Source organism: Crotalus tigris, unplaced genomic scaffold (genome assembly GCF_016545835.1).
Source record: "Crotalus tigris isolate CLP2741 ecotype Arizona unplaced genomic scaffold, ASM1654583v1 scf7180000018101.4720394464:4744507, whole genome shotgun sequence".
Lineage (NCBI taxonomy): Eukaryota > Metazoa > Chordata > Lepidosauria > Squamata > Viperidae > Crotalus > Crotalus tigris.
In genome coordinates this window covers 331672-359304 of record NW_024096823.1, presented here as the reverse complement: position 1 = coordinate 359304, position 27633 = coordinate 331672, and the positions used below count along the sequence as shown (strand labels likewise).

The following is a 27633-nucleotide window of genomic DNA, read 5'->3' as shown; positions in this document are numbered from 1 at the left end:
ACTGGTTTTCACACTTATGACTGTTGCGGAATCCCCTCGGTCATGTGATCAAAATTCAGGCCCTTGGCAACCGGCATCTATTTATGTCAGTTGCCCTATGCTGGGATCATGTGATCACCATTTGTAACCTTCCCAGCCGGTTTCTGACAAGCAAAGTCGATGGGGGAAGCCAGGTTTGATTAACAACCACACGATTCAATTTCACAATTGCAGCGATTCGCTTAACAAAAAGGTCCTCAAATGGGGCAAAAACCCACGTAACAATTTGCTTTGCGTAGCGACGGAAATCTGGGGCTCAATTGTGGTCATAAGTCGAGGACTACCTGTACTGCAGTTGAAAACCAGGTCTTTCTGGTGCTGAAAAAAAAAAGATAATTTCCTACAGGCCCTAAGAACGCTTTTGGGGGCAGTTGTAATGTGCTGTAATTTTCGTTGCAGATGCCAAGAAAGTTAAACCTTTAGTAGGTTCTCCTTTAATTCCCCCCCCCCCACTAATATGTCCTCCTTTCCAATTGTTCAGGCCCTTCTTTGGCTCCTCAGATACTCTGGTAGTCCTAACATAGATAGTGCATTTATAATAATAGTAAAGTTGGAAATGACCTTGGAGGTCATCTAGTCCAACCCCCTGCTCAGGCAGGAAACCCTATACCATTTCGGACAAATGGCTGTGCAGTCTCTTCTTAAAAATGTTCCAGTGTTGGAGCATTCACCACTTCTGGAGGCAGGTTGTTCCACTGGTTAATTGTTCTAACTCTCAGGAAGTTTCTCCTTAGTTCTAGGTTGCTTCTCTCCTTGATTAGTTTCCACCCGTTGCTTCTCGTCCTGCCTTCAGGCGCCTTGGAAAATAGGTTGACCCTCCCCCCTCTTCTTTGTGGCAGCCCCTGAGATCTTGGAACACTGCTATCATGTCCCCCCTCGTCCTTCTCTTCATTCAACTAGACATACCCAATTCCAGCAGCCTTTCCTTATATGCTTTAGCCTCCAGTTCCCTAATCATCTTTGTTGCTCTTCTCTGTATTCTTTCTAGAGTCTCAACATCTTTTTTACATCGTGACTATTTACAAATGGCCTAAATCATAACAGCTTTATAGGCGATCGATACTTAAAGGCAGGCTTCAGTAGGGAAAGGGGACAGCAGGAGGCCGGAGGGCCCATACCTTGTTCTTGCTACTTTCACAGCACTGCAAGCTGGCCAAGATCTGGCTCTCGATGGCTTGGACCCAGGAATCTCTCTCCTCGAAGCTGTTGGCCTCAAAGTGCCAGGTCTGTCCTGTGCTGGAGACGATGATGAACTCAAAATTCTCTTCCTCTGCGGGTGTAAAAGAGCTGCGCTCAGGCACAATGAAATGATACCCCTTTCTCTGAAGTTCCAATTGCCTTACAGTCACAAACTGGTGTTGGGGCAAAAGGCGGGGGTTGGAGAAGGGCATTTAGAAATTAAATGATTTTTTTTAAAAAAAAAAAGCTTATTTTTCCAGCACAGACGCTTGGGAAAAGTTGGAAGGAGATGATCTATTAGTAGCAGGGACACAATTATTTATAGTTTACCCAGGGCCAACATTTTAAATTCATAAATGGCAAAAAGCTGAAAGAGTTCTACATGGATGCTGTCCTTTCTGGGAGGGGGGAGGGAAAATCCCATTTATTCTACCAGCACTTCATCAACTCACAAGTTAATCATAGAGCACCTTTAATTTGCAGAGCACTAGGGAACCCTCCTATGTGTTTGCTCGCTACAGTAGTGCAGGCTTCAGTTGCTCAACCCTGAACTAGAGAGCGGGGTTAGTGTGTGGAAACACAACACACTCTGTGTGGTTCTATAGGATAAAGGAGGCTTCAACTCCTCTTTTTCCAGTCTCACTCTTTGTTTTGAACTTGGATGGAATACAGGGCCACTTGAGATCCAGCCAGAATGGCAAGTTCAGGAGGCAGGAAATGGGAAGCCGATGACAATCAATGACGGTCAGGCTAGCAATTCCTCACCAGTGAGGGCTCTGACAGGAACCAGGGCTGTGGCGAGGAGCAGAATTTTCTGCAAGCAAGCCCAGGCCACGGGTGAGGTAGGGTGAGAGAGTGTGCTGATTGCATAAAAAAGAAATTTTTGCAAGATCAGCTTCCCTTCTCTTCATTTTGCAGGAGAACTAGGGCAGAGAAGTGGGAATTAATGGGTTAGAATGGTGAAGGATCACAATCCATCTGAGATAAAAGTGCTCAGGCATTCCTGGGACTGGGAAGTCAAAGCGCTTTTATGTCGGGTGGCTCACATGATATTTTACTCCCACCATTGTCTTTGGTTTGTAAAACTTCAAAATCAAAGACCACTGTGGGGCAAAAATGCAAAGTATTCCTAATGCCAGTGTGGAATATTGAAGTAGCAGGAGATCCAAGATTCAAATCTTCACTCAGTGGTCCATGGCCATTTCGCATGGGAAGAATAATTAAGATAATGGGAATGGAGAGTCTGGGGAAAGGGTCATATCTGCATCAGCTTAAAGCAGAGATTCCCCAGCCTTTTGGGCACCAGGGACCAGTTCCACAGAGAAAGGTTTTTCCACGGACTGGAGAGTGCGTGGTTTTGTGTGCTGCCTGCATCCCATGGATGGGGCTTTCCTTGCTTGTGCAGACCGGTTGCTGGCACGCCACGGACTGATACCGGTCCACGGTCCGTGGGTTGGGGACCCCCGGCTTAAAGGACCAAGGGATCTCTGCCTGTTCCCACTCCTCAAAAGGTCACACGACCCTAACCATCAACAGAATAGTCTGTAAAATGGCTCAGTTTTTGCTTACCTTGGGACTGCTACAAATTTACTATCTACTTGAGGGAGAAAACACTCCTGCAGAACAGCTAGGGGTTTTTTAAGCCCATCTCGTTCATGGGATGGAAACAAGACGAAGACAGAATTGTGAGGACATGGCAGTCTAAAGAACTCATAATCATATTGTCAATAAACACAAATGGGGAAAAGCTCTTTAGGACTCTGGACTGTTCTTTCTGTTCTTATTTGTCTTTCAAGGAGCCTGCTTGTGCACTGCAAAAAGCTGTGGGACCCTGTATTCTACAGCAAACAGTGTGAAATGCAAGCTTCTTGGGCCTGACTGTTATAAGCACACCTAGAGAAAGTACGCTGAGCTAGAACACAACCTTCTTCTATTGCAGGGGTAGTCAACCATGGCTCTTTTATGACTCGTGGACTTCAATTCCCAGAATTCCTGAGCCAGCTGGCTCAGGAATTCTGGGAATTGAAGTCCACGAGTCATAAAAGAGCCATGGTTGACTACCTCTGTTCTATTGTTTTGGCTGCATAGAGCAGGAGACACTCCTAGTGCTGGAAAAGGTGCCTTCTAGGAAATCTACTGATTTTTATGGCCCTGTTTTTTTGCACTTTGGGGGCTCGTCTGATTATTTAACTAAATATTCCTCCCAAAGGAGTTCTGACTGAGTTTAAGAATCAGTTCAAAAACTCCCATTCTGAAAGAATTCCGGGAACTTAATTATTTGGGTGGAAAATAGAGGTTTGGGGGGGGGGGGATGGGAAATTTGTACACAGCCTTGCTGGCCTGGGAATGGTTTAACCTGGAAGCAAGAAGGGATATCTCTTGAGCATCGGGGAACAGACATCAAAGCAGGGCGCACATCACAAAAGTAAGCACAACTGCATGCAATGGGTGCCGTGGCACAAAAAAAAAAAAAAAAAGAGCCCACACCTGCCACCGCCGCTCATTACCTGTTTTATAAATATTTCTTAAACTACCAAAGGTTTTTAATTTCCACATTTTACGCTTGGCTGCAGTGGGTCCGGAGGGGAAGCAGGAAGCGAGAGGCAGAGAAAGAGAAGGGAGGAAAAGAAGAAAGGGGAGAGAGTTCAGAGGAGGAAAAGGAAAATAATTTAAAAAAAAAAAAAAGCAGAGGCTATCAGAACTCCCAGACCCCTGGATTCGGGCACCCGGTGGGGGCGGTGGTGGATGCGTGAAGCGCTGCAAGGGACAGTGAGGGAGAAAGCTGTGAAGGGCATGGCCCCGTGTGGTGCAGACTCAGAGCGGAAGTGAGAGGTTTGGCAACAGCTGCTTAGTGCAGGCAGAGCTAAGAGAAAAGGGTGGGAGTGGGCAGCTCCTCTGACCAGGGCCCAACCCCTCCTCAACAGGAGAAGACCGTCCCTTTCCTTTCCAGGGGTGGCAACAGGCAGCATGGTCTCCCCACAGCCTTGACCTGTAGGCTCCTCACCGAATTCCCCTCACCAAATCCCAGTCAGGCTTGTTAAAAACAACCGTCTCTCCCTTTGCATAAACTCTGGGAGGCATTCTTTGAGTTAAATAATAATAATAAAGTTGGAAGGGACCTTGGAGGTCATCAAGTCCAACCCCCTGCTCAGGCAGGAACCCTACACCATTTCGGACAAATGGCTGTCCAGTCTCTTCTTAAAAACTTCCAGTGTTTTGAGCCTCTGGCACCCCAATCATCTTGGCTATGCTTCAGTTCAGACAACCGTGATCACTGCTCAAGCATTCATCCCTTCCTGCAACTGAGAGACGCGATCCCTGGCATAGGCATTTAAAAAAAAAAAAAAAAAAAAAGCAAACAGACCTCTCAGGATCCCCAGCTGGCAGGGCCATTGGTCATCTCTCCGGAATGCTCTGATGGCTATAGACCTCCCCCCCGACCCCCCCAGAGAACACCAAGTTGTGGAAGATCCCTCTAGAGATGCCCCTCAAGTTTTTTTTCCTGTCTATTTCCTTGGAAACCATGTCGTTCTAACATGCCCAGTTTGAACCCAAACTGTGGTTCAAAACGGACTTATTTCATCTGTGGTTCAAACTGTGGTTCAAAACGGACTTATTTTAAGAATCGCAACTGACAGCAGAGGCCTCTTACCCTCCGCCTGCCCTGCTGATCCCTCAGTCTTGGACGGTGTGCTGAGCTTCTTCCGCCTGTGTTTCTTCCTGTCAATCATAGGAGATGGAGGCGGATCTTTGCCACTGCTGCCAGGACTGGAGAGTCCTTCTGCAGCCATGGATACTTCTGCAGGAACAGGCGGGAGAAATAGATGACGGGCCTGCTGGCTCATCTCTCTCACTGGATCAGAGAGGATAGCCTTTCCTAGCACCCTCTCTGCTCCTGGGGGTGGCTGGGTTTCTTGTTGTGGTCTGAACTTACCAGCTTTGGAAGAAGATACCGAGCGCTGCAAGCGCTCCGGTTTGCCTAAGAGCTTGACTGCTGGGTCAACTGGGGGATTCAGCAGTCCCGGACTAGGGCTAGCTGTGGAGAAGAAGGAACAAGAACGTGAACTTGCTAGAATCTTTACAGAATGTGGCTGGTTTGGTCTTGTCATAATATTTTACACCTCTGATAAGTTTGATCTTAAGTCCCCCTTTGACTGGAGGAGGCCTTTTAAGAGGGAGAAGTTGAGAATGCAACCAGATGTTTCCCGCACGAATGCCCTACGCACAAATGTAAAATAAGGCTTGTAATTCTAATTTCTTCGACCGGAGTTAAAGGATGAGGAGGATACTAGGCACCTGGAGGCAGTTAATCAAAGAGTGCTTTTATGGCGAACTTCAGAGGAATCTCATCCTACCACGACTGAGCCTGAAGCCATCTTCCAATTTCCCAGTGACTATAGTAAGACATCTGCCGTTGGCTACCGGCCGGGGGAAGCGTTCAGTGGAATGAAACTAATAGTAATAGTAAAGTTGGAAGGGACCTTGGAGGTCATCTAGTCCAACCCCCTGCTCAGGCAGGAAACCCTACACCATTTCGGACAAATGGCTGTCCAGTCTCTTCTTAAAAACTTCCAGTGTTGGAGCATTTATTGCTTCTGGAGGCAGGCTGTTCCACTGATTAATTGTTCTCACTGTCAGGAAGTTTCTCCTTAGTTCTAGGTTGCTTCTCTCCTGGATTAGTTTCCACCCGTTGCTTCTTGTCCTGCCTTCAGGTGCTTTGGAAAATAGCTTAATTCCCTCTTCTTTATGGCAGCCCCTGAGATATTGGAATACTGCTATCATGTCCCCCCTTGTCCTTCTCTTCGTTAAACTAGACATACCCAATTCTAGCAACCGTTCCTTATATGGATTAATTAGTTCCTTTAAGAACAGTCTGAACCAGGGGTAGTCAACCTTGGCTCTTTTATGACTCATGGACTTCAACTCCCAGAATTCCTCCCAGGAATTCTGGGAATTGAAGTCCACGAGTCATAAAAGAGCCAAGGTTGACTACCCCTGGTCTGAACAAGTGTATGTAGCTGCCATCTTGATATGGTTGTGATAAACCAGCGTTATCTCCTGTCACAGCACCCCTCAATCCATTTTCCATCCATCTTTTAAGAATTATTTTTAATTTTTTCAGGCTTATAAGACATTCTCACTGATTCTAAGCAGCATCTTTGTAAAACTCAGATGATAAACAAATACTCATCATTTTATCAATAACAATAACAATAATAGAGCAAATCAATAGGAAAAAGAGAAAAAAAATATTTAAATACCCGCAATCAATAAAGCAAAAATTAAAATACTCTTCCTCATCAGAGGGAACAGGAATAACATTCCAGTCTCATGGAACAGCCAGGTTTTAATAGACTTTCTAAAAGCCAGGAAGGGAGGGACCATTATCTCTGAGCAAAGCAGCCTGGACTGAGCCCACTGCTCAGTCTTATCCATGGCCAGTTTTACCACCCATGAATAAGACAGCAAAAACCGGTGGCGATTTGAGATGACTCTTCATTTTCCCAAACAACGTTCCAGCCTCTATTGAATGGGAAGGCCTCCTGTAGATGTCACTATTGGATTATTATACTGTGCACAGTTTCTGCACTGGAGCTAGGGGTAACACATGGCTTTCCAGCTTTATGAATTCAATTCGCTTACGTTAATAAATGTTGTAGTTGAAACAGGAAGCATTAGGAATTTTATGGCAAATTTGATTTTGGTTTGACGTTCAGCTAATGGTCCAGATTGAACATTAATCAGAATAACTGCTATTTGATTATAATTTTTTCCATATAGTAGGAGAAATCTGCAATAATGGCCAAAGGCCAGGAAAGCCGATGGTTTTTGGATCATTCATTTGCCAAATTTGTGTGAAAGAGGAAACAGTCAAAATAGCTGTCTTTAGAGATGCCATTCCGTATCATATTTTCAGCAGGAAACATTTAAAGAAAAGTGTGATGACACTTTGACAATCACAAAAGGGTGATGACTTGACAATCTTCCCAAATGCATACTACTAGCACATTGTAGTGCAAAAGGAGGAGAGGAGGAGAAAGAGTGTGGGGATTCTCCCTCCTTACTCTTCCACAGAAAACTGTAAATGAAGGCATCACCACGAATCACAGTGTGAATTAGCAAATGGTAATTATATACACACCTAGGCTGGCAAATAGCTTGTAGTATTCCTCCCTTGGCTGTTTTACCAGGCTCTTAGTTCTCACTGTCACAGTAAGAGTGCCCTGCCACTCAGCTTGGCAGCCCTTTTCACGTTAGTGCTGCCAGCCAGCACCAGGGTCCTCTCTCCCTATGTCTATTTTGTCTAAGATAGCACAGCCCACTTACTACTGCTGTCCCCAACTCCGACGCTGCTCATGTCTTTCACCAGGCCATTGATACTTGAGGAGGCACCACAGGCAGAGATGGCTCTGGGTGGGCGTTTGCCAGGGACTTTTACGGTGGTACGAAGGAGATCCATTTCTTTCCCGTGGGTTCCATGGATATAATCCTGGGGAGGCAGGAAGAACAGGTGGGGAGACTTAGGAAGTTGGAGACCACCCAAGCATGGCCTTTGAAATGGTCTTACTTCGGAATTCTTAGCCAGCCTGATTCCACGGTTCAACTGAAAAGGTGTCTAGAACCTGTATTCCTTTTTGGGTCATGTCAGATGCTATTCACACCTAGTGTTTAGGGCAATTTATCGTGCACAAAAAATCACAAGCCCTAGGACAGTGGTTCTCAACCTTTTTAATGCCGCGACCCCCAACCGGTCGTAAGTCAAGGACTACTCAACTGGTGCAGCACCGTTTGCAGAATGGGACTTTTGGCGGGCTCAGCAGGGCAGAGACAGCCTGGACAATTCCTATTGGCTTTTGAAAGCCAATAGAATTAGACTCTATTCAATAGAGTCTATTCTATTGGCTTTCAAAAGCCAATAGAATAAAAGGGAGTAGCACAGCTAAGGAAAAGGGGGGGGGGAAATGGTGGACTGCGTTGTTTGGCGACCCCCGTGAAATGGTCATTCAACCCCAAATGGGGTCCCGACCCACAGGTTGAGAACCACTGCCCTAGAACAACCCTTTCTTATCTTTGCGCATTTGGATGTATTTGATTACAACTTCCACCATTCCCAGCTATCCTGGAGTTTGACATCAGATGAAGAAAGGCGGAAGAAAGTGGATCTGGGGAGAGGAGTTAAATCCAGGCGACAATTTGAGCATTTCACAAATGAAAGATTTTTTTCACTCTATCCCTCAATCCGTTTTGATCTAAGAGATCCATGAAAGGAAGCACACAGTAATATATTTGAGGTTACTTTCCTCTAAAAGAGCTCTTGCCTTGAATAAACCTATCCCCAAATTCCCATGGAATACAAGGAGAATCCATGTCGTGGAATACAACACCGATCCTTTATGATGAATATAGTGTGATTATAATAAGGAAAAATAGGCTGGCCAGAGATTATGGGAACTGAAGGCCAACACTTCTCAAAGGCGCTACACTGAGAACAGGCTGTATTACAAGGTTTTAGTAGCTCTCTTCCTGGCAGAAAAAGCAATGGGCACGGATGATACATGCTTCCTGTAGCTGAAATCAGCCAGTTCATTTTGAGGGTCGTGTTTTTCTCCCAAAGGCTCCTATCAAAATCCTACCAATTTGCTTATTCTGTGAATCAGATCAGAACATCTAGGGACACATGACACATGACACACTCTGTTCTACTGACAAGGAACTTACATTAATGCTGGGATGGTAGAAGAGAAGACCGTTACTGGACAGAGTGACATACTTTTTCTTCCACTCCTTGTTCAGAGAATTGCCACTTCGTTTCAGCAAGAAGCTCTACCAGGAGACACAAGGGTCATTAGCCAAACCACAGTTTCAGTTGTTTGGTTTACCCTAAAATCAAAGCTGCTTACACAGTACGAGAAAACACTAAAGATTGAAACCAAAGCCCAAACAGTGTAAATTAAAAACAGGTAAGGAAGGAATGAAAGCCGCAACAATATTTGAAAAGCTGAAGCAAAGTTAGAAAAAGATGTTTTAGAAAACAGCTTTGACTGGGAGGACAGGAGGGAAGACACAAGTGTAGGCAAGAAAAATAAAATAAAAATCCCCCAAAGCTTGGAAAAATGAAGCAATCTTTGGATAGTATTTCAGACTTAATGAAGATTGCTCTGTGCTTGCCTTTGCTATTGGCAAAACATTAAGAGGACTGACAAACAGTGCTCAAGCCAAACTGGAAGGTTTACCTGTTTGATGGGTATAGCTCTCCCACTGCCTGTGTTGTCACCTCGGCTATCCAGGCTCCGCTTCTCTGTGTCACTCCCTCTGCGATTCTACAAGGACACAATTCAAATATCTTGGCTGACTTTATGAATTGCACTGAACGATGGCTTTATTTAACCATGATTTACTGGACAAGCCATAGCTGCACAAATCAATAGAGGGCCCAATATGCTGCGTTGGTGCCCTTTATCGGGAGACATTTCTATAAAAAAGAATTCAAACTGAAGCCCTTTAAAAATGGGGTACACATTGCAATACAATATATATATATTTCTGAACTTTGGCTTACATTGGCTCTAGCTAAAGAAGGGCACCAGCTTGGATTTTCCCCAGCTTAAAACAGCATCATCTTAACTCAGAAATTTTATCAGCCTGGGCGCATGTGATTCTCTAGATCAGTGTTTCTCAACCTTGACAATTTTAAGGCATGTGGACTTCAACTCCCAGAATTCCACAGCCAGCATTGCTGGCTGTGGAATTCTGGGAGTTGAAGTCCACATGCCTTAAAATTGTCAAGGTTGAGAAACACTGATGTTGGATCTGGAACACGTCTCACTTCCTCTCCCTGTGAGCTGTACCTGAAAGTGAAAAGGATGATGGGAATCGAAAATGGTGCATATGTTGCCTACTTCTGAAATCTCAATGTGTAAGTTCCGATTGAACTGTGTTTTTCTTTTCACTGGGCTTCAGCAAGACTTAATTCTAGGTGTGCATGTAATGGCTGTAGCCTTAGGATACCTTTTAGAGTGCAAACCTATGAATTGTTTTTACGGAAACTTCCTTTGATAAACATTCCCCCTCCCTCCATGCTTTGGGGATAATATTTACTTGTCTACCACTGACTTATGTGAATTGCTGAAAATATACCCAACGCTTTTCAATAGCCGTGCATTGCCAAGAGAAATTGATGATAATGAGCAAGTTGCCGTATCATTAAAAAAGATATTTTTGAATCTTCAGCATCCTTTCTTTCTTTCTTTCTTTCTTTCTTTCTTTCTTTCTTTCTTTCTTTCTTTCTTTCTTTCTTTCTTTCCTTTCTTTCCTTTCTTTCTTTCTTTCTTTCTTTCTTTCTTTCTTTCTTTCTTTCTTTCTTTCTTTCTTTCTTTCTTTCGACCTCCTAAGAAGAATTGAAGAAATGCCACATGTCCCAGGAACCACTTTTTAAAAAATGGATAGTGTTTTGATTAAATAATAAGCATCACAGATGCTGATACAGGAATCTGACCTCTAAAAGGCGCCAAGCTAGGAATGGGCCAAGAGGCATTAAAGAAAGAAGCTTCAAGAATTTTGGATACCAGGAATGATGGAGACAACTTCACGCCATACTTGATTACTTAATTAATCATTTTTCTAGGTTGTGTACTACACATTGAACAATGACGTAGCCGAACAGGCTGGGCTTGTACAAATACTCTACGGCCCCACACAAACCTTACCCAGATGAAAACTGGTCAAGCTTAGCACTTTTGTAAACTGGCCTTGCTGTGAAAACTCAGCTGCTGAGCTTGTCTCTCATTAGATTGTCTTTGAAAAGAGGGTTGGGAGAACCACAGAATCCAGAAAAGAGCTATCAGGACTGGAAGCTGCCTTCTACAAGGAACGCGGGCGGAGATAAATTCATCCCAAAGCCCTGCCTAAATGACTAGGAGAGGAAAGCGGCTCTGCTTCACCCTGGATGAATCAATGAACAGCTGAAATCTGGCCAAACTCTCTTACAATGACTGTGTCTCGTTTGACCTGGTTAAAGGTCATCCGGCCCTTGGCTTTCTCTCCTTAGTCTTCCATTCTGAGGAACTTCTGGGAGAAACTCACAGTGAACAGGCTGGTCCGGCGTTTGGTCCCTCGCTGCAGGGAGCTGGGTGTGCCAATTATAGCTGAAGCCTCACTGCGCAGCTCCCGGTGACTGATATTGGGTGTGGAAGGAAGGGATGAAGAGTAGTCGCTTGTATGGCCCCCGTTACTTGCCTAGAAAAGAATCCAGAAAGACTTATGCCTAAGGGAAGGAGGAGAGCACCAGTATGAGAGTGACCGTCTTGGTTTCCAGGTGTTCAGACATAATTCTCCTTTGTTCTAAACACGCGTGAGCGTTTGCTCAGCTAATCATCAAGTGTAACCTAGTGCAATACAGATAGTCCTCGACGTACGACCACCGAGCCCCAAAATTTCTGTCGTTAAGCGAGACATATGTTTTGCCCCATTTTACAACCTTTCTCGGCACAGTTGTAAAGTGAATCACCGCAGTTGATAAAAAGTTAGTAACCCGGTTGTTAAGTGAATCGGGCCTCCCCATTGTCTCTGCTTGTCAGAAGGTTGCAAAAGGGGATCACATGACCTGGGGACACAGCAATGGTCATAAGTATGAACCCGTTGCCAAGCGCCTGAATTTTGGTCACGTGACCGTGGGAGAGGCTACAAAGGTCGTAGCTGTGAAAAATGGTCACAGGTCACTTTTTTCAGTGCCGCTGTAACTTTGAACGACCCACTAAATGAACTGTTGTAAGTCAAGGACTACCTGTACAGTCTAGGAAGTATTTTCACATTTCATTTGTCGTTTGCCAAATCTCAGTCGGTATGATCATGGGCTATCAAGATGCCTCCAAAAGACAGAGCTGCTTCCCAAAATATTTTCAGCCGTTCTGTCTGCTGTCTGAGCTCAAGAATATTTGCGTTAAACACATGTAGCCAAACACTTCCTGCTATGATCATTATTATTATTATTATTCCTTCATGCCCTCAAACTAATGCCCTCTTGTCTGAGATGGTATAGGTTCATCTGCCTGAGCAGGGGGCTGGACTAGAAGACCTCCAAAGTCTATTCTATTCTATTCTATTCTATTCTATTCTATTCTATTCTATTCTATTCTATTCTATTCTATTCTATTCTATTCTATTCTATTCCATTCCATTCCATTCCAATATTTTGAAAGTGTTCCTGCCTATTGCTGTGAGGCCCATGGAACTCAGCAATAGGCTCTCCTTGCCCCATGGGGAAAAAAGCAGACCATGGCATCTGAATTGCCACTGAACCAAAGGAAAATATTTAAGAGGCAGGGATTGTCACATTAACTTTGCATAGAAACTGCTAGTTTGGGCTCTTCTTTACTATTATATTGTATTTTAAGATGTGCTGCCTTCTTGAGTGTTTGACAATTAGGCAGCCTTATAATAATATTGGATTGGAAAGCTATGGCTGTTTTAACAACACACTCATAGCAGTTTGGCTGTCTTTGACCTTGCACAGGGTCAGGGTTAGGGAAAACGGAAGGCATTTAAGGCATAATTTTTCTTCTTTGGTCTTTCATCTATTGGCATCTTTGGCTGTACAAGTCTCTCTGGGAGCTTTTCTTTTTGTTGGGTTCTTCCAATGATGACATAAAGCTAGAGATGCAATCCACCCCTTAAAAAAACAAAAACCAGCAAGCCAAAAACAAAACTGGAAAGGTTAAGGGGAAAATACTCTTCCAGTTTTTGATCTTCCTTTCATTCATACCTCTTGGAGGGGGGAGCCAGCATTTTTTTCTCCCACTTCTATTTTCCTTCAGCCTTTCACATCTCTACATAGTGTGCAGATTTACCCTAGAACAAACCTTGATCAAACACTACAACCTTGTTAACCCTGTTACTCTTCCCATCTGCCACGCAGACAATCTAAAGAAGTATTTCCATGGGAAGGCACATGAACTGCAAGAGGTCAGTTTTGGGTTTTGCTTTTGTTTGTTTTATATTTTTTTTACATTAATCCCAAAATTGATTTTTGATTTTTTGTCTTTATTTTTTTTTTAAAAAAAAAAATACCATTCAGCATTTCTAGTTCAAACTTTACCTAACTGGTATTATGGCAGCTAAGTTTAAGGATACTTCTCACACCTGAGTAACTATATCACATGATCCAAATCCTTTGCAGCCCACGTGCAGTCTGTCTGTTGCAAAGCCACAATGCTTCACTCCAATTTGTTTCATTATTTTGCTGGCGCAACTGGCTGGCACTGCAATTGCACTACAGCAGTGGTTCTCAACCTGTGGGTCGGGACCCCATTTGGGGTCGAACGACCATTTCACAGGGGTCGCCAAACAACGCAGTCCGCCATTTTTCCCCCTTTTCCTTAGCTGTGCTATTCCCTTTTATTCTATTGGCTTTTGAAAGCCAATAGAATAGACTCTCTTGAATAGAGTCTAATTCTATTGGCTTTCAAAAGCCAATAGGAATTGTCCAGGCTGTCTCTGCCCTGCTGAGCCCGCCAAAAGTCCCATTCTGCAAACGGTGCTGCACCAGTTGAGTAGTCCTCGACTTACGACCGGTTGAGTAGTCCTCGACTTACGACCGGTTGGGGGTCGCGGCATTAAAAAGGTTGAGAACCACTGCACTACAGGCACGCACTGCTCCAATCAGCTGGTCCTTTGGACCCCCTTTTCACTTTTTGCACTGGCCCTACATGAAAGTGATTTAAATCTCTGAAAAGAGAACCCTGTGTCTTTTACACCAAGCCCGCTTCTTCCTTCTAAGATGCTGAGGACCTGGAACATTTATACCCTTCTGAAGCAACATGATTCCTGAAAGGAAGAAAAAGGCACAGCCTGTGTTTGTACAAAGTAGATTTCACCCACCGGTGTAGAAACTGCTGAATGGCTGGGTGTGCTGGGCAAAGATTTGCAGGAGGCGAGGAGTTGCTGCTGTTTCTTCATGTTCACAATCTTCTGGGCAACTGGAACGGGGAGAGAGAAAGAGAGAGAGAGAGAGAGAGAGAGAGAGAGAGAGAGAGAGAGAGAGAGAGAGAGAGATATGTTGGAAAGTCAAATGGTGGCTCTTCAACTGCCCCATCCAAGAGTAATAGAGAGATCTGTCATAAGAGAATAGGGATTCTGTCCAAACTATAATTGTTTCACCCTTAAGAACCTGAACACATTGTTGGTACTCAACCCACTCACTCTGTGAACCCAATCCAGCAATTATCACTTCAATGTGTTGTGATCTTGTACTAGAGGGAAGTATGTGAGAACATAGTCATATGCGTGGGACGGATCATATGTGTCCTTCTGTGAAAAGTCCCTGATGGGAAGATAATGATCAGGTTAAAATAAAACACAGTGCCTCACTCACATAGACACATTCTGAAGATGTTCTTCCCTGCAATCATGGCTTATACCATAAATAGGCAAGTCTCACATCCTTTACAATATCAAGCTGATTGTTCTTGCGCTTTATAAACATTCTGAAACCAAAAACACTTGGGAAACAGCAGGGCTGCCATTGCAGGAATGAAACCCTAGGCAGGCCGGTAACTTATCTACAGTGTCTTATCTCGGCAACTGTCAGTCCGAAGCCCCCACCTGTACAGCATTAGCAGCTTGTCTCAATATTTTATGACAGGAGCATTTCCTCTGCAAGTGATAGTTCTCAGGGGGCTGCTAGAGTGCAAATTCAGCACAAGAGTAAGAAGAGAATGAGCAGCTCTAGGTCAGGTTCACAATCTCCCAGTCTAGTTATATCATCTGTATTGAACTTTTCCCAGGCTTAGAATGTAAGAAGCAACTCCTTGGAAATAACAAAACAAGCATACTTTTTTGGGGGGAGGAGGGAGGAGTGACATCCCAAACCCATCATACAAACTTGAACTAATGGATGGCAGAAATTTAAACACCAATAGAAAAACCTAAAGAGGCAGAACATGTGCAAGTACTATTGGGGGTGTGGGCCGTGTTAATATGATTTATCACTTCTGCAGCAGACAATAGGAACCCATCACATCAAGAGTAAAATATCAAAGATACATTATACTTTCCATGCTACTTGCAGAGTTTATATGCTGGGAAGAAAGTTTGTTCACATGCCCTTGTTTTTATTGCCATGAAATACAACCTGGCTCCCTCTCTTCTAGGAATAGCAATAGCACTTAGACTTATATACCGCTTCACAGTGCTTTACAGCCTTCTCTAAACGGTTTACAGAGTCAGCCTCTTGCCCCAAACAATCTGGGTCCTCATTTTACCCACCTTGAAAGGATGGAAGGCTGAGTCAACCTTGAGCCGGTGAGACTCAAACTGCCGAATTGCTGGCAGTCAGCCATTTTAGCCTGCAGTACTGCATCCTAACCACTGCTACCTACTCAAAATACGTTCTAGGAAGATATTCACCTTCACTGAAGACCCGATCAACATTCAGCCCGTAAGTGGCACAGGTCTCATAGTAGAGGCAACGGCGCATTTCTGTACACAGAGCCCGGGCTCGGGAGTCTTCAATCACCCGTGGATTGCTGGCACTGATTTTGTCTGAGTGGGAAAAAAAAATAAAAATAATCTCCCCTCTGTGTTTCAAGTGGAAAGAAATGCAGGGTGATCAACGGAGGTTTCTTCAAGTGACCTTGCGATAAAAAAATTATTTCTCTGGTTTATTAACACCCGGGCCACGTTGACTTCGTTCAGACAAAAACTACATTCTTGCATTATTCTCATTCTGTAAGCTTTTAAAATACGTGTAGCTGAGGGTGCTCTTAAAACCAGCAAAAGGACAGCATACATTTTGCTTTACGTGAATGAGATGCATATTTTGCCTGCTGGCCCATCCCTGCTATGAGTTTTCAAAGTATTCCGCTGGGCTATTGTTCTCCTGCTCTCTGCTTCCCTCTTGGTTCCTGAACTCAGTGTGCCTCCTTACTCCGGTCCAGCTCTTGTCAGCAGCACTTTGGCACAGGTGGACGTGTGACCTAGAAATAATAAACCTGTTTGGACTTAATTTTGCTTCTATGCAGTCTGCCTTGAAGGATCATACTGGCTTCTTTGGAAGGGATCCAAGTTAAAGCCTTTACAAGGCATTACCAAGCCCACTTCAGTGTCTGGGAAATAGTAGGGCACTGGGTCACTGCTAAGTAGCTGCAGATGTCCTGAATGCTAAATGGAATTCCTGGATCAAAGTGAGGTCTCTAATCCCACTACAGAACACTCAGGAATCCACATGCAGAATTCTATTATTGCACTAATATTCAGGAAATGGAGGTAGATCGCTCCTTTTTATGAGTGGATTGTAGAGCAATCACCTAATAGAACCTCATAAACTGCACAGGGATTTCCAGTGATCAAACATGAGTAAAGACCTTTGCGGTACAGAGCTATCCATAATTAGCACAAGGGGGAAACCACCATATATATATATATATGAAAATATTTGAGAGCACAGAATTTCCTTTATATGGCACAGATTTCAAAGTGTTTTTAAATAGAACTGTAAATTGATTAATTAAGAAAATGATATTTAAATAATGCTGGAGAGCAGCTTCATCATTCTGGGGCACCCTGGCAGAAGACTATCTGTGCCTCTCCAGGAAAGAGTGAACGGTGCCAGTTGTGAACAAGCAATACAAACAGAGCACTGCAGAGTGCTTCACTCTAATGATTCATTCAATGGAGCTCAGCTACACATTCAGTCCATTATGTGATTCGTTTTCCAGGCTAGTAGTACCTAATCTCTTGCCCTATCTTTTTACTAAATCATTTATATAAATACTTTGCATTAATTCCATGTAGCCTCTTGGATCCACTTTCACTGCTCTTCACACAGAATCAGAACTTCACAGTTCTTCCACAAAGGTAGGTGCTGAATGGATGGGGGGGGGGGAATCATCCACTCTTTTTGTAACCCAAACAGTCAATGAAGAGCCAAAGGACGGACAATTGACTTAGTAATGAATAAAGCGGAAAACCAAGGCCACAGAATCTCTCGACCTGGAGATTTGACTTGTTTTATTGAAACAACTCCCAGCTGGCCTTAGGCCCCTGCTCTGTTTCCTTTACCTCAACATCTTCTGCAGCCCTCAGAGTCCACTTCCTGAAGAGATGCACCTTCTCCCCACTCACCCTGAGTGCCCACCAGGGCAAGAGCCATGTCGGAAACGGCACGGTAGTTGGTGAGAAGCCCGTAGAACTGAGTCAGCTCTTGGAAACTGGCCTCATTCTCCAGACTGAAGACAAAGATGACGGCATCGGCCCAATTGGCGAACTGCAAGGGGGAAGAAAAACAAATGGGAAAGATCAGTACCAGGCAGTTCCATTTAAGCTGTCTTTATTCCTCACTCAGAATAGGCCTGGGAATGAGACAATGATGCTGGCTCCAAACTCTCCCCAACCAGAGAGATTATTCAAAACAAAGATTTGAGTACTTTACATCGAGCCAAGCATTTATTCATTTTAATTCTGCCTTTATTATTTTTTTACAAATAACTCAAGGCAGCATATCTCCTCCTCCTCTCTCTCTTTATTTTCCCCTCAACAGTAACCCTGTGAGATGAGTTGGACTGGGAGAGAATGACTGGCCCAAAATCTCCCAGCCACCTCGCATCCTTAAAACGGGATTAGAAGTCACCGTCTCTTATTTTATAGTCTAGCACTTTAAACCACCAGGACCAAATCGGTTATCTCTTTTGTTTCTGAAACTTTTATTTCCTGATTCCCACAATTAGTGCTGCAGGGAGTTCAATGACACTGATTTTATATACCGACATGCTTGTTTATCCGTAAGCTGGAAGGGAGATATCCAATTTTAAATTAAAAGGGAGTGCACGGCTTTTCCTGATTTCCTGATTTTCATTTGTTACTTTGGATTGTTAGGATTTTTTTTTTTGGAGATTTTATTAGTAGTGTTTTACTTAATAGATCAACGTATTTGTTTATTAATTGTTTTTAATATGTTACAGTTTAAGCTTTGTTAAAAATGGTTGAATATGATATTTACTCATTATTATGATCTGGACGGTTGCTTGTTTGTTGAAATATGGGATTGTACCTATCCTTATTTTGCCCTAATTCCTTATTTCCTTCCCCTCCCCCTTTCCTTTTACCCCTCCCTTTACCATACCTGTATTGTTCCTATTTTTCCTCACCTCCCTTTAGTGCACGGTGTATTGAGGTCCTGAGACCTTTCCTCTCCTTTCCTCCTTATTTGCAGTTGGAGTGCCGGTATCCTAGCCTTGAGACCTTTCTTCTCCTTTCCTCCTTATTTGCAGTTGCCCAAGACACTTTGATCCTAGCCTGACTGATTAATAAGAGTTGGGGTGATAAATGAGCTCCCCTCATTCACACCCTCCTTTGGAAAGAAAACCAGACACACTTCTACCATCTTTTCTTTTTACATGAATGAGCCAGACAACTGAACGGCAGACATGGCTGGCCCCATCAAGTCTGGTTGGGTCCAGAGAATTTCTCTTGCAACGAGAAGAGCTTGGTTTTCAATGCAAGCTAAACGTGGGGTAGCCTTTTGATAGAACTGCCAGGATTTCAAGTGGGCTGTAATTTCCAGATTCTTCCATCTATGAATCATTTTTCCCAGACCATAGTAGTAAGCAAGCTGAGAAAAAGAACAGCTGCTTGAAACACACAGGCAGACAGTTCCTGGGCTGAAACTCTGATCGGTAGGGTGGAGGGGTGAATGTGCACGTCCTCCTGTGCCAGACACTTCAGCCCATGGCCCCCAACACCTCCAGATTATCCCACCGAAATGCTTTGGCAAAGATAAGCGATGATGTAGATCGGAATTTTCCAAAGTGCATGTGTCACAGAACCTAGGATTCTGCAAGAGATTCATGGGCTTCCATAATAGAGTAAGGGCTTTTCAGTCACTACATCTATGCCTCATGATTAATCGCTCTAGGGTTTTTTTTTGGGGGGGGGGTGGAGGGAATAGTTTCTGTAACCTGAAGAAGTTTGAAAAATCCTGATACGGACAGGTCACATGTGAAGATCTGATACGGACAGGTCACATGTGAAGATCTGGAGGCTAAAACATATAAGGAACGGTTGCTAGAATTGGGTATGTCTAGTTTAACGAAGAGAAGGACAAGGGGGGACATGACAGCAGTATTCCAATATCTCAGGGGCTGCCATAAAGGAGAGGGAATCAAGCTATTTTCCAAAGCACCTGAAGGCAGGACAAGAAGCACTGGGTGGAAACTAATCAAGGAGAGAAGCAACCTAGAACTACGGAGAAATTTCCTGACAGTGAGAACAATTAACCAGTGGAACAACCTGCCTCCAGAAGCGGTAAATGCTCCAACACTGGAAGTTTTTAAGAAGAGACTGGACAGCCATTTGTCTGAAATGGTATAGGATTTCCTGCCTGAGCAGGGGGTTGGACGTGATGACCTCCAAGGTCCCTTCCAACTTTACTACTACTACTACTACTACTATTATTATTATTATTATTATTCCACAATTTTCCCACTTTTTGAAGGGGGGAAAAATTCAAATGGGTCTGCATATGTCTAGAGGTCTCCATGCGTGCAGAGTGGAGATATCTCAAAAGAAATTAATTTAGAGCAACAGTAAGCAAACTCCAGATGTTTCAGATTCCAATGTCTATCGACCTTAGCCAGTATGGTTAATGGCAAACTATTGAGAGTCCAAAATATCTGGAAGGTACCCAGAACTTTACTTCTGGTTAAGGCACACCACGAGGCATACAGAATGCTATCCTCTTAAGACCTTGTTATATCCCAGCACCGATTGCCTAAGGTTGCCTCTTCATTCTCTGAGAATAGGGCTGGTCCTAAATAGAAAGTGGGGGCAATCATTTCACTGACAGGAGACAACAAACATTTCAAGTCCAGGTTCCATCACCAGGAGACTTAATGATTTTGTGAGATTTGGGCCATTGTAATTGTTTCGAATTAATTCTAATCTAATAATTGTAGGAGGTTGTGGTTTCATTCTAAGACTGGACAGATTCTTTAGTGCCCACAGCACTGCATTGTGACTCCCAGATTAGTAAGTACAGGTAGTTCTCAACTTACAATCAATATTATATTAAGCCTGAAATTTTTCTTGCTAAGCAAGACTATTGTTAGGTGAATTGAACCCATTGAACCCATTTGTTTGCCACAGTTGTTAAGTGAATCAAGCAAATCTGGCTTCCCCCATTGACTTTATTTTTCAGAAACTGGCTGGGAAGCTTACAAATGGTGATCACGTGACTCCAGGACAGTACAACTGTCATAAATATATGCCAGTTGCCCAATGGCCAAATTCTGATCACGGGACCACGGGGGATGCTGCAACGATCGTAAGTGTGGAAACCCATCATTAATCACCTTTTTTTGTGCCGTTATAACTTTGAACAGTCACTGAATGAATGGTTGTAAATCAAGAACTATCTGTATTTCGTTCAAATTTGCAATTGAAATGTTTATAAGCAGTACCGAAAATTTCTTTTATAAAAAAATATATAAAAATTTCTCACGGTATTAAAGAGGTTTCCCCCCCTCCCTGACAGTTAGAACAATTAATCAGTGGAACAACTTGCCTCCAGAAGTTGTGAATGCTCCAACACTGGACGTTTTTAAGAGACCGGAGAGCCATTTGTCTGAAATGGTATAGGGCAGGGGTAGGCAACCTTGGCTCCTTTATGACTCATGGAGTCAGCCATGCTGACTCAGGAATTCTGGGAGTTGAAGTCCACGAGTCATAAAAGAGCCAAGGTTGCCTACCCCTGGTGTAGGGTTTCCTGCCTGAGCAGGGGGTTGGACTAGATGACCACCAAGGTCCCTTCCAACTCTGTTATTCTATTCTATTTTCAATATAACTGCTGAAATGGGGGAGAACTTTTTAAAGGCGAGGTGAAGCAGCACACAGAAGACAGATATCAATCTATTTCTACAGCTGTGACCTTCCTGCATGCAACAGTTGTCCCTTCATTACAATTTAGATTGAAAAGGGTCTTCTTGCCCTAACACAAGGGTGATAGCTTGGGCACTGTGAGTTGCAGTTCGTGGGGAAGATTGTGTTAACTACTAGCCAGCTGAAGAAGCTCATTTGACTCAGATAGCTCATGGGATGACCCAGGGCTAAATATGCACCAGCATAGCTGTAAACTTCAAACTAAATCTGTTTCCCCTCTTCAGAATTACAATTCCCAGGTCCCCGGGTGAGGGGAAACATTGCTACAACAAAATAAGCTTGTTCCATAAATCAAGTCCTGCCATTTAAAGCAGGATCGACTACAACTGTTCACAAATTACTAAAGTGCTCTAGGACGGTCTCGGCCTACTACAAGCTTTAGGCCACTGAGAGAGTCGTACCTTAGCATCTGGTGGCCCAGCTTCCTCTCGAATCAACAACAGATGGCTCTGCCCATCCACCACCACCTCTTTCTTGAACTGGCCCCCTGAAAAATAGAAAGCGAAATATTTATGCATACACTGATTTATTAGATTTACGTTAAGGTTTTTATACTTTGAGAGCTGCTCAGGGCAAGATACATATAGCTCTGTCCTCAATTCCGCCCTCTCCCTTCCCTCGTCCCCAACCAGGAAGGGGTGGGCTGATATAAATTACCCCACATCACCCTCTGAGCACTTATGGCTGAGAGTGAAAAGGAAGTTGGCTGTCCCCCTCTTTTTCTTTCCAACCTAATGAAATATTTGGAAGAAACTATGCAGAGAGATTCAGGACTCTTAGGTGCCTGCCTGCCTGCTTGCTTGCCAGCAGAAATTCTCTTCCCAAAAGAACAGAATGGAACCAAAGCTGAACAAGGGGGCAAAGTCAGTAAAAGAAAGATTGAGTTTTAAAAATGGGCCAGAATCAGGCAAAAGGTGTGGAGGAAAAATAATAATAAAATCCCTAGGAGCATCTATCTCTAGGGAACCATTCCAGGCCCACCTCCCTCCTAGTCATGTGACCCAGAGTTCTGCCTCTATTAAGTGGATGGGAAAGAGTCCAGAAGTCCTGCAGGCTTTCTCTAACTTTTTACATTCCATATCTAAATACAATATATTATGTTTCTCCATTCACACACTCCCTCTGTTCCCCTTTGGGCTTCCCAGTGTCTGAGCTTTGTGAGGAAAAGAAAAATCCCAAGGGGCCGAATGAAGGCCGGGCCACAGAGAAGGACACTTGTTTGGGGAGAGATAACGGAGCTCACCTTCTGCAGGTTCAAGGCCCAAGTAGGAGCCAGTCAAGTAGCGGTGAACCAGGGCTGATTTGCCACTCTTGATGGTACCAAGAACACCCTGTGGAGGTTGAAGAACACAAGTCACTTCAGGATGAAACTCACCGCCCTTGGCTTTTTGGAGCTGTTAAGGCAGCATTTTTCTCAACTTCAATGCTCTTCATTGAGTCATTGGAGGACAACTGCCATCAAACTGCTAGCCAGCATGGGCAGGGCCTGTAGCTATGCTGGCTGGGAGTGCCAGGAGCTGCAGTCCAATTCCAATGGGTGATATGAGATCAAAGCAGGCTGCCTTAGGACCTGTTGTCCTCATCACCCGGGGGGCTTTACTCTTCACCCCCAAATTATAGTTCATCCCCAAGTCTGCAGTTCTCAAGAATGAGAAGTCCCGGACATGTGATAAAGGAAAAAAATACTGGAGTGGGATTCATACATTAATGCAGAAAATTCTAAAAGTGAATATAAAGATTAAAACAGAAACTTTCCTTCTGGGTCTAATGGAAAAAAGACTTGGGAAAAAAATTTGGAACTCTTGATTTTATACATGGTGACGACAGCAAGACTGCTATATGCACAAAAATGGAAGGATGTTTCGATTCCCACCATGGTCACAAAAGCTGATGAAATTAGCAGAGATGGCTAAATTGACTATTTTGATAAAAGAAAAGAAGGTAAGTACTTTTGTTTCTATTTGAAAATCACTTCTGACTTTGTGTTTGAGGTGGAAAAAAATGATACTATGATCTTCAGGTTTTACTGATTAGTCTGATTTGTTGATAATAGAAATGGCTAGTTCATACTACTATATAAATGTAAAAAGCTGAGATTTAATTTTAATGCCTTATTTTATTGCAACTGAGGGAGTGGGAAGTCAACGCCTTTTATTTCTTTCCCTCCCCTTCTCCACACTTCTCTTTGTCCCCTTTCCCTATTGTTTTCCCTTACTATTTGCTTTTCTATTTTCATGTTTTATATTATACATGAATAAAATTATAAAAGTGAAAAAAAACCAGTAAGAAGTTCCAATAGGCAAATCTTTTCATTCTGGTCAGTGTTATTGTTGTTTAGATTTTTTAAAATTCTGCCTTTATTATTTTTATAAATACCGTAACTCAAGGTGGCAAACATATCTCATATTCCTTCCTCTTCCTGTTTTCCCCACAACAGCCACCCTTTGAGGCAGCGGTTCTCAACCTTTGTGTGACGGCGACCCCCGTCACACGGACGCACCGCACATGCGCGGCAGTGACCCCATGCGCGGCGCGCATGCGCGGCGGCGACCCCTGAGGGGGGAAAATGGCAGATCGCGTTGTTTGGCGACCCCTGTAAAATGGTCGTTCGACCCCAAATGGGGTCGCGACCCATAGGTTGAGAACCGCTGCTTTGAGGTGAGGTAAGTTCAGAGAGAGTGACTGGCCCCAAATCAGCCAGCCAGCATTAATGTTAAGGCAGAATTAAAATTCACAGTTTTCTGGTTTCTATCCTGGTGCCTAAACCACTAGACCAGGGGTAGGCAAACTTGGCTCTTTTATGACTTGTGGACTTCAACTCCCAGAATTCCTGAGCCAGCAGGAATTCCTGGTTAAGGAATTCTGGGAGTTGAAGTCCACGAATCATAAAAGAGCCAAGGTTGCCTACCCCTGCGCTAGACCAACTGGCTGTTATTTATTATTGATATTCACAATATTTCTATTCCCATATGCACTGTAAAGCATATTTTAATAAGCTGTGGGATGAGAGGATATTTGCGGAAAACTGATGGTAGTCTAAGTTTCAGTCCTAACGTAAATCCAGGATTGAATCAATTTGTAATCAAATCTGGAAAGATCCTATTCTTCAATCCTTTTTCTTTTCAGCAATGATAAGAAGCAGCACAGGGGACAGAAAAGTCTAAAGAAGAAGCAATGCTTGCTACCCACTCATCTCCCACCCATTCCATCATTCTTTTCTAGGTCAAATCAGCTACAAAATACTATTATGTATCAATTACTTCAGACTTAATTACAGGTAGTCCTCAGCTTATGACTCCAACTGAGCCTAAAATTTCCATTGCTAACCAAGACAGTTATTAAGTGAGTTATTTTACTACCTTCCTTGTCACTGTTGTTAAGTAAATCACTGCAATCGTTAAGTTAGCAACACAGTTGTTAAGTGAATCTGGCTTTCCCATTAACTTTGCTTTGTCAGAAGCTCGTAAAAGTTGATCACATGACCCCAGGATACTGCAGCCATCGTAAATACATGCTAATTGCCAAGTATCCGAATTTTGATCATGTGACCATGGTGATGTTGCAACAGCCATGTGAAAAATAATCAAAGATCACTTTTTTCAGTGCTGCTAGATATAACTTTGAACAGACACAAAACGAATGGTGTAAGTCGAGGACAACCTGTATTAGCATCAGTGTTGGCTCAGCATTTATGTAACAGAGCAGAGGTCCTCAACCTGTGGTCCGCGGCCCACTACCAGGCCACGGAACAGGCTGGTCAGTGCACGCACTCACCCCCATTTGTGCTAGCGCCATTGCCGCAGTGAAAACAGGACACCATGTGACAAAAATGAGGCCCCGCAAGGTGAAAATGGGATAGTGCTAGTGAGTGTCATGTAGGCACTAGCACCACCCGATTTGCGTTGTGCGTGCTTGCAGCCCTGTGTGTGTGTGTGTGTGTGTGTGTGTAAAATGCTTCCCCCTCCCTTTCCCTCCAGTCCGCCAATTGAGAAAAGTTGGAGACCTCTGCATCAGAGAATCTGCATGATAGGCAGATAGATGACAGATAGAGACAGAATTAGATAGATGATCAAGAGATACAGATAATGCTTTGTGTCACTTCCTTAGCCAAGACTGGAGAATGTGTATCTCACTAGATGTCTGTTGAAATACAACTCCCAGCAGTCTTCACTATTGCCCTTGTTGTCCAGGTCTTCTGGGAGTTGTAGGTCAACTTCCCAAAAAGGTCACAGAGTCCTATTCCTGAATGAATTCCATCAAGTTGAATGGTCATTTACCAAAACCTCAGAGGACAGATTCTTGTCCTGAAGAGCTGCAATTTAAGGAATAAACATGTGGCACCACAAGTCAGATACCAATTAGGAACAAAGGGGAACAAACTTACCAAGCGTAGCTCAGGGATAGAACGGCTAAGAGTCCATTCTTGGCTATTTGCCACAGCCTCTAAAAAAGAAAAGGAAGGGGGAAAAAGACATAGACATAGATTAATAATAAATTGTAAGTATAATTCTACAGTTCCTACAACAGCTGTGTGAGGCAGCTGTGGTTGTTCCCACACTGCAGGTAGAAGAAGCTTCAGAAAATAGTGTTTGTCAGCACTCACACAGCAAGTTCCCAATCACCGTAAAATGCAATTTTAATTTGAACTATGTTGGCTCGCAGTTCACACTTGGGACACTGCGTTCCCATCAATACCCACCCAACAAGATAGGCTATTCCCTCTTGATCGCCACACAGAATCAAATAACATCTTTACAGCTCTCTTAGCAGACAGGAAACTCACTACCAAACACTTGATTGTGGGCTCAGTGTGATGGCAGGAATGCTAAAAAGAAACACAGCAATGGGGTCCTTCTCCTCATGTCCCGTCAGCTGCTCTACAGGGACAACTCACTCAACCCTGCAGCTCTCCCACGCACAACAGCCAGTTCTTTGTGCTACTTTCAGTGGGCCAGGAAGAACAGGAAAGGCAGCTGCGACTGGGTGTGCAACCCCCTTCCAGTGTTCTTGGGACAAGTGTCAGAGAAAAAGGATGCACTCAACAGGGCATAAAGTGTCCTCTCAAGAAGAGGTCTGAGTGGCAGGGAATGCACCAAGTGAAACTAGAGGCAGGTGTTTGTGTTGGTACCTTGGAGAAGCTGCTCAGAGACAAGTCTGGACTATTACTTCATTGTTGGTGGCCAAGGTTTAGCTTGACCAAATTTCCAAAGCATTCAGTAATTTGGGGGTGGAAGAAAAGATCTTTGCCAACTCTGACATTTATGCAGAGCAAGAGATTGTATGTGGGGAGATAAAGAGGCCATAGATATACCAGCAAATCAAAGAGAAAAATTGCCATACATAGAAGGGGAAACAATTAGATAAATACAGTGGTGGAATTCAGCCAGGTCGCATCAGTTCGGCAGACCCGGTAGCTCATTTTTTGTTGCCCAGGCCCAGAATGGACTTCCGGAAGCGGCATCCACACAGAGAACCGGTTGTTCACATATTTGAATCCCACCATTGGATAAATGTCTAAATTGAACTAGATCTCAGTACTACATTTGTGTTCCTTAAATTGTTTAAGCTTGAAGGAAGTCTCTGAGCATACATAAACTATTTTTCCTCACTAAAACAAATCTGCAGAAGGATTAGAAGTCAGACAACATAGGCTCCCAAACAGAATTTTCTTCACCAGTATCACTCCTTTTAGAAATTAGTAAAAGAACGAAGAGGGAAAAAAAAGCATGCAGACATTGGTCTGCCTATCAGCACTGAACATGTAGATTTATGTTTTCTCATCTGTCAAGGTAAGCAATTTGATTCAGATAATTCAGACGTCAAATCCTATTAGCCATAGCCAACGTGGCTAATTGTAAAAGATGTAGAAATGACAGCGTTTAGAACATCTGGAGGGCGGTAGGTAGATTTATAGATTTAAAATGCATGAACCAATGAGCAAAATCTCATCATGTAGCCACGGATGCTTGCGTGCGTCCATGCTCTTTTCCAGAATCACCGAAACATCTGTGCAATATGGCTCTGCTATTTGCATATTCATGTAAGATGTCCAGCAATGGAAATAGATCGGCCTCACTCAGCCACTTGCAGACTTCTCTGTATGCAAAATACACTTTGAAGAGTCTACTGCAACCACCGAGGTCACTAACGTTCACTTCCCAGCCATTTTAAAAACCAATTATAATTCTTGCCATCATTCTGTCAGTTGTGGTTACGTGCACTCTGGGCTAAGTGGTCATTTGTATTTATTTTCAGACCACGCTGTCCTTATTTCTAAACATTAATGTGCCAAGGTCTGAGCAGGCTTGGAACCAAGAAGACCACTAGCCTGAAAAATAAGCAAACTGGACAGTATATTGGTGATTGAACCGTGGTGCCGCAGTGGTTAGAATGCAGTACTGCAGGCTATTCCTGCTGCTTGCCGGCTGCCTGCAGTTCAGCAGTTCGATTCTGACCAGCTCAAGGTTGTCTCAGCCTTCTGTCTTT

The 27633-nt window shown here is 43.6% G+C and overlaps 1 protein-coding gene across 5 annotated transcripts in view; it reads right to left on the bottom strand.

Annotated features, from left to right (window-relative positions):
- AGAP2 (ArfGAP with GTPase domain, ankyrin repeat and PH domain 2) overlaps nt 1-27633 on the bottom strand; it is a 173929-nt gene that overhangs the window by 17295 nt on the left and 129001 nt on the right. For 3 of the 5 annotated variants that reach the window (XM_039347740.1, XM_039347736.1, XM_039347739.1), the window contains exons 2-15: nt 25532-25590; nt 22391-22478; nt 21549-21634; nt 17338-17479; nt 15622-15756; nt 14095-14192; nt 11302-11454; nt 9453-9539; nt 8938-9042; nt 7546-7708; nt 5153-5254; nt 4871-5017; nt 3726-3785; nt 1158-1309 (exon numbers count right to left, since the gene is read on the bottom strand). In XM_039347740.1, coding sequence (XP_039203674.1) covers nt 1158-1309; nt 3726-3785; nt 4871-5017; nt 5153-5254; nt 7546-7708; nt 8938-9042; nt 9453-9539; nt 11302-11454; nt 14095-14192; nt 15622-15756; nt 17338-17479; nt 21549-21634; nt 22391-22478; nt 25532-25590 — 1577 coding nt within the window. The remainder of the gene's footprint in view (nt 1-1157; nt 1310-3725; nt 3786-4870; nt 5018-5152; nt 5255-7545; nt 7709-8937; nt 9043-9452; nt 9540-11301; nt 11455-14094; nt 14193-15621; nt 15757-17337; nt 17480-21548; nt 21635-22390; nt 22479-25531; nt 25591-27633) is intronic. The other 2 variants (XM_039347741.1, XM_039347737.1) reach the window with 1 other exon arrangement.